Source organism: Selaginella moellendorffii, unplaced genomic scaffold, assembly GCF_000143415.4.
Source record: "Selaginella moellendorffii unplaced genomic scaffold, v1.0 SELMOscaffold_37, whole genome shotgun sequence".
Lineage (NCBI taxonomy): Eukaryota > Viridiplantae > Streptophyta > Lycopodiopsida > Selaginellales > Selaginellaceae > Selaginella > Selaginella moellendorffii.
In genome coordinates this window covers 588,009-593,824 of record NW_003314298.1, presented here as the reverse complement: position 1 = coordinate 593,824, position 5,816 = coordinate 588,009, and the positions used below count along the sequence as shown (strand labels likewise).

Sequence of the window (5,816 nt, the reverse complement as noted above, 5' to 3'; positions counted from 1 at the left end):
GAAAGAAAACGAACTCTTAGGTTCTAAGTCTTTTTCTTCCAATTGAAAAGGGATTTTTGGAACAACCAAAGGTGGTGTGTCCAATTTGGAAACCATATACTCATCCTCAAACTCATGCTTGAGGTCTTGAGCACTCTTCCAGCTGGAAGCTTTTATTTAGAACTTTAGGAAGCTCAGCACCACCGCTGCCATCTCCCTCCTGGAGGATGATAGCACTGCTTATTAAGAGGTCCGTTACAGTTTCGCTGGTCTTTGGGGCTGCCAGCAATGAGTGACACAAAATTGAAAGCCTGGAGAAACAATGTTAAAGAACCAAACCATCGATGAAGGAAAACCAAGGAAAAAAGAAAGAAATAAACCATCTCACGCTTCCAACAGTGATGGAGAAAGAAACCATCACTCACGCTTGCAAGGGCCTGGAGAAACAAAGAAGCAAACCAAAAGAAACCATCACTTACAGTAGATGGCCGGTTAGCATCACTAGTAGCTTCCACTAAGAGAAACAATTGATCCAAACCTCCAGAGGCCAGTGATGTTCGTACCATATATATGATACTTAATTCCAACTGGTGTGAACTATCGTTCCCGCAGTTAACCTGCCCCTCTCTTCTAAAATGTGATTTTTTTTCCACGGCTTGTTTTCCCAAGATGCTAACGCCTCGAGGCCAATGCTTCAATTGCATTGCTTCAAAAAAAGAGAAAGAGCTTTTAGAATTCCAGTTCTAGCTTTTAGAATTCCACAGTACCTCAAAGTGCGTGAAGATGTGGAACCAAAATTGGAAGACCCTCCCTGAAACTCCATATTGTATAACTAAGGAGATCCTCCAAGGCTTCCAGATTCTCGTCATCAAGCTTAAGAGCAACCGGTACTTCAGTCCGGACACCTGAGAAATCTTCTAGAGGTGTAGTCGTGAGGTACCTTCCATAAAAAAAAAACCCAATCCTTAGATCCCAACCCCAATTCAGTTATGATACTTGTCGTCGTAAAAAGCCGTTTCCGGTTGTGGAACATGTAGCTGGATCGTCCTCTCCCCCAGAAAACCTCGAAGTATCTTACAAGCTCTGTAGGGGTACTCTTTTGCTGTGAAGTCTTCCTCCTCCACATGTTTTGGCTGAACAGCAATTTCCTGCACAAACACAACAAAAGAAAAAAACAAAAGCCATTTAGTGAATCAAATCAGAATGACTTACAGGGGGGATCATTGCATCATATTTGTCACACATCCGTTTTGCAATGTCAACCAGCTTGTAGTCATCTGGCCAGAATTCCTTATCCCGGCATCCAGCTTCTTGCATAAGAGAGACAAGAGCTTTTGGAAGCATTGCCATATAACCTGGCAAAAGTGAAGGTTAGTCTCAAAAACACTACAAAACAATCTTCCACCTCGTACAAGTGGAGCCTGCGCTCTAACAGTGGTCATCGCACAATCTTCCATCGCGAAATATTCCTTTGGAAAAGCCAAAAGTTACTAACAAAACCAAAGAAGAAAAGAAACAATAACTTACTTAGCCAGCTCGCACAAAGCCACCCAAAACTCGTGCCCGGCTGGTGGTACGTTCTCTCCAAAACTTGAAAGAATTGGATGCCAAATATCTCGTTCGATGATGCCAAGCTCTATCATCTGGAGAATGACAAGAACCTCAAGCGGAGGAGCAGTAGGTACTTCCTTGAGATTCACAAATCTTCTCCCCATCCCTTCCTCAACGATGATCACTTTCTTCGGTCGCTCTACCTTGTGTCGCATCGGCGGTCTCTTCATCTTGCCACCTAATCACAGTTTCCGTTAGAGAATCTCCAGAGGATATTACGATCGATGGATGCATACAACATACCTGGAGTATCGAAGAATGCTTGGCAGCGGGGAAAGAACAGCTTTGGCACTTGGGAAAACCGTGCTTCAATTGATCGAGCTAGTAGATTGCGATATTATATCCCGATTCGAGGCAAGAAACCATACCAGGATACGCTTGACGGCAAGGAAAGAACTGGCAAACCCTCGATTGCGATATTAGATCGAAATGTAGCCTACATTGGACCAGATCGAGGCAAGAAATCATACCTGGAGTATCGAAGAACGCTTGGCGGCGAGGAAAGATGGAAAAGCTCCACTCGATCGAGCTAGTAAATTGCGAGTAGATTAGATCGAAATGTACCCTACATTGGACCGAATCGAGGCAAGAAGCCATACCTGGGGTGCCAAAGAAAGCTGGGCGGCAAGGGAAGGACCAAACCCTCGTAACACTAAGCTGGATTTAGCCGGATTGGAATGGGGGCTGGCGTCCGTCGATGAGGGAAATTATCCATTGGAATTTGGAGGCGGTGTGAGGTCCGGGCGGGAAAAGTCTATACCCTTGCTTGTTCATCATACCAGGGTTAGATGCTTGTTTCTTTCGGTATCGGCTACTACGCAGAGCGATCCAACTCTGTAATGATTCTCTAAGCAATTGGCAACATCCATTATCAAATGTGATGTGAAAGATCTTGAACAGCTTTGTTGATGTTTGTTCAGTTTCTCCCTGTCTCACATTGCCAATCACAAATGTAGTATAAAGTAAACAAAAATCAAATTAAAGTGGCTACATAAGGTAAAACAAAGCGTCTTTTGGGATGCAATTCTAATTCCCTGACTTGTCTGATCGATTCTATCCACTCTTTGTTTCTATAATCAAATGTTAGGTTCATAAAGCTGAAATAACCTGTACACAAGTAGAGGGACTTGTGTTGTATCCCAGTAAAGACGGTTACTAATTCCCCTCGAAACGATCCTTGAGGACAAACGAAATTGTGCACCCTCTCCAAACTACCGGGCCTTGAAACAAACCCTGTCTCCGAAATAAAGACGATCATATCACCATTGTCATGCCGTACAATAGCCTGAAGTAACTCCATGTTTTCAGGAGCAATGTTCCATTCATGCTCAATCCAACACCGATTTGATCCCAGCTCACAGCCTATCACGCCAAATTGTTGACCCTTCACGCCGACGAAGTATGCAGTGCTGCCCTCCAGTAGCCATGTGTATGGCGCTGACCTCATCCACAAGGCCCAGCCATCTGGCGGCGAGTACTCCTGGTGGCGCCGCCACGACCAGGTCAACGAGTCGAACACGTCAATGCCCCCCCCTGCTGGGGAGTAGATCGTGTAGGAGAGGTCGTCAGCTGAGACTTTCATGTTTGCTTTGAATCTGATGGGCGATATACCTGGCAGCTCGACAAATGAGTTACGCTTGAGGGGATTCCACACTCCAAACTTCCCTTCTTGTGCACCAGAAAGAAAGCGGTCGGAGAAACAAAGCAGGCCACCGGCAGAGGCAACGGGCTCCCAGTTGGGGAGAAAATCTGGATCTGGCAGTGGCAAAACAGTTGCATCATCGCCAGTGAAAGGATTGTAGATCCTTAAGGACAGGCAGTGGCGTTGTACATGTTGTGTGCATTCAAGGACGAGTGGATGCTGTCTGGACGTCTCTACCTTGGCTTTCGCAAATTCCTTACTGTCAATCACTACTTTCCACCTGTGGCACACAGATCTTGCACGCAGCAGAGCTTTTACATGCAAGAACACTAGAATCCTATCCTCTACATTCACTGGAAACATTGCCTGCTGCTGTTACTTACAAACCTCCTTTGGTTTTTAGACTACCCTGCACCGAAAAAGGCATCATACATTACATCATCGGATAAAAATAAGGACCATTGTTCTTCTTAGGATTTGTTTTCTGCGAAACTCAACTTCCTTGGTTTGTCTTGATTCCACGAAGCGAGAAACAGCCGATGAAATGCAGGTAAGGTTCTCGAATGATTTGACGATAGGCAGATCACACGGCTTTTCTTTTGCTTTCCCTTTGTTTTTCTTTGTTTCTCGAGAGTGATAGTTCTCTAGGACAAAATAGTATCAAGGCCTTTAGCCAAAACTCACGCAATCGGCATGTGGAAGAATTAGCTGTGTGTTTCTTTTTTCAAAGATTATGTTCGTTTTCTTGTGTTTTATATAAGACTGCTATTATCAACGTTTCAACATGGTAGCTGTGAAGCTTCGTCCATGAGGCCGCTGTTTGGCTGCCGAGCGATTTTCGATCGATTTAGTTTTTCTCTTGTGAACGACCAACACCAACGTTTCCAGGCGCAAAATATCGCTGCGATAGAGAAGGAAAATGCTTTCAGAAGAAGTTGACCAGAGTTTCGTGACTTTGAAAAGCTCTCTCGGAGATCTCTGAAGAACATTCAAAGCAATCCAAGATTGGATATAAAGTTAGGTTTTGATTCTCTCGCACACGATTGATAATGGCAAGTGGTCTTGGTAGGACTTGCTAGTTATAAAACTTGCGTTGAGTCATCTATCGAAAAAACCTGGTTGGTCAGACAGGTTTACCTTGTCAGCCCAGGTATATGGTGAGGGATTTGCGATCGGGCATCTGCGATTGCAGAAGCCTCACAGTTGGGAAAAGAAGTGATGCTAGGGTCAAACTCTCGCTCTGACACTCATAGAACTCTTGGGGCCACTGGATTTCCCCAGCCGGTGGCAAAAACCATGAGAAACCCCACGTCGAGGCACTGAAGTGCATCAGATGCCGTGCAAAGGGATTCCCCACACGCCAGAAAAACAACACCAGCAGCTCTCACACACAGCGACATAGCTCAAGGCACTTGCATGGGATGTTGCAAGCCTCAAGCCACTCTCCTTCACTCTGAAACACGGGACACAAGCTCTAAGCACACTGCTATCACTGTTAACCGCCAGTAAACACTTTAAAACACAGGTCGGACATCACAAAGTCACAATAGCTAAGACATTAGCGATTCCAGGATGCTGTATCTCGAGGTTGTGCCTGTGCCTTTAGTGGCTCTTCTAGAGCTGCATGCTAAAGCTAGGGGCCTAATGAAGCCCTGGCCAATGTTTCCACATTTTCCAGTTGAGTTGTCAGGCTGGTGACACATGGGGTCAGTTGTGACGAGTTAGATTTGTACCACCACCCTGGGTGGTCATGTACTTCCGTAAGAAGTTACGGTTCCAAGCTTCGGTTGTCTGAGCTGTGCGTGACTTCCAACCAAGTTGCGGTCCAACAAATAGGAAATTTAGTAAAGGGAGTATGATGATGATTTTCCATGAGAACTAAAAAATACTCTTCTTCCTTTTACAAGCTACCAGCATCTGGTTGTAGATCTTGCAGAATGCCTGAAGGTTGCGCTTATTGGCTTGGCTGGGTCAGAGATTTTTTCTAACTCGTCCTGCTTGTCTCCATCAGAAACCAACCAATATGCAAATCTTTCCTCCACGAGCAACTTCTCTGATCGTTCAAAAGTATCCTCTGTGCATTCTATGCAGCCAAAAGCCTCCTCCCAAATCTCTGGTAAGTTTGGATATGGAGAAACATCCTCCATGTCATAGGTAAGCTTCACTACACAAGGGCTTCAAGATACCGGTATAGCCACCTTACACTGCACAATCTGTAACTCAACATACTTCTTGCGCATATGAAATCAATCACCTTTGACAACTTTCTGAGAAACTTTTCGAGATGAATGGTAGAAGTCAACATAAGAATCTGGAGGTAAAAAGAAAACCAGTAGGGCGTCATCGTTATTGTTGTGGCCCTGACAAAACTCATCTCTCCAGGCTTTGAGAGCCTGCTGCACCTTAATTGTAGCCTCAAGAACTGGCCTGTGACTATAATGAGTGACATTAGCCTGTTCCAGAGTGTGTGGTAACAGCACAAAATCAAAGACCGCATAATTCATATCCTTACCTACACAGTAGAAGTAAGTAAGTAAATAAAAAAAAAAAAAAAAAAATACCAACTAGCTGCGACCAAAGCATC

At 44.7% G+C, this 5,816-nt stretch overlaps 1 protein-coding gene across 3 annotated transcripts; it reads right to left on the bottom strand.

Annotated features, from left to right (window-relative positions):
- On the bottom strand, positions 1 to 2,231 carry LOC9653468. Of its 3 annotated transcripts, none has more exons than XR_002993358.1 (9): positions 2,190 to 2,231; positions 2,061 to 2,119; positions 1,834 to 1,986; positions 1,507 to 1,768; positions 1,385 to 1,448; positions 1,192 to 1,334; positions 747 to 1,127; positions 360 to 685; positions 1 to 290 (listed from the first exon to the last, which is right to left on the bottom strand). XR_002993358.1 is itself a non-coding variant. In XM_024683550.1 (9 exons), the coding sequence occupies exons 5-8, from the start codon at positions 1,434 to 1,436 to the stop codon at positions 748 to 750; spliced, it is 519 nt and encodes a 172-aa protein (XP_024539318.1). In that variant the 5' UTR covers positions 1,437 to 1,448; positions 1,507 to 1,768; positions 1,834 to 1,986; positions 2,061 to 2,119; positions 2,190 to 2,231; the 3' UTR covers positions 2 to 685; position 747. The 3 variants fall into 3 exon arrangements, 2 of the variants coding, with proteins under 2 accessions (XP_024539318.1, XP_024539319.1); XM_024683550.1 differs by having other exon boundaries at positions 2 to 685; positions 747 to 919; positions 976 to 1,127; XM_024683551.1 differs by lacking the exons at positions 1,834 to 1,986; positions 2,190 to 2,231 and having other exon boundaries at positions 2 to 685; positions 747 to 919; positions 976 to 1,127; positions 2,061 to 2,074.
- Positions 2,232 to 5,816: the final 3,585 nt, after the last annotated feature.

Coding starts and splice junctions, on each gene's coding strand:
- LOC9653468 (XM_024683550.1), bottom strand. CDS start 1,436: ATGGAAGATTGTGCGATGACCACTGTTAGAGCGCAGGCTCCACTTGTA. Junction 1,335..1,384: donor GCAGGCTCCACTTGTACGAG/GTGGAAGATTGT, acceptor CACTTTTGCCAG/GTTATATGGCAATGCTTCCA. Junction 920..975: donor ACGGCTTTTTACGACGACAA/GTATCATAACTG, acceptor TTTTTATGGAAG/GTACCTCACGACTACACCTC.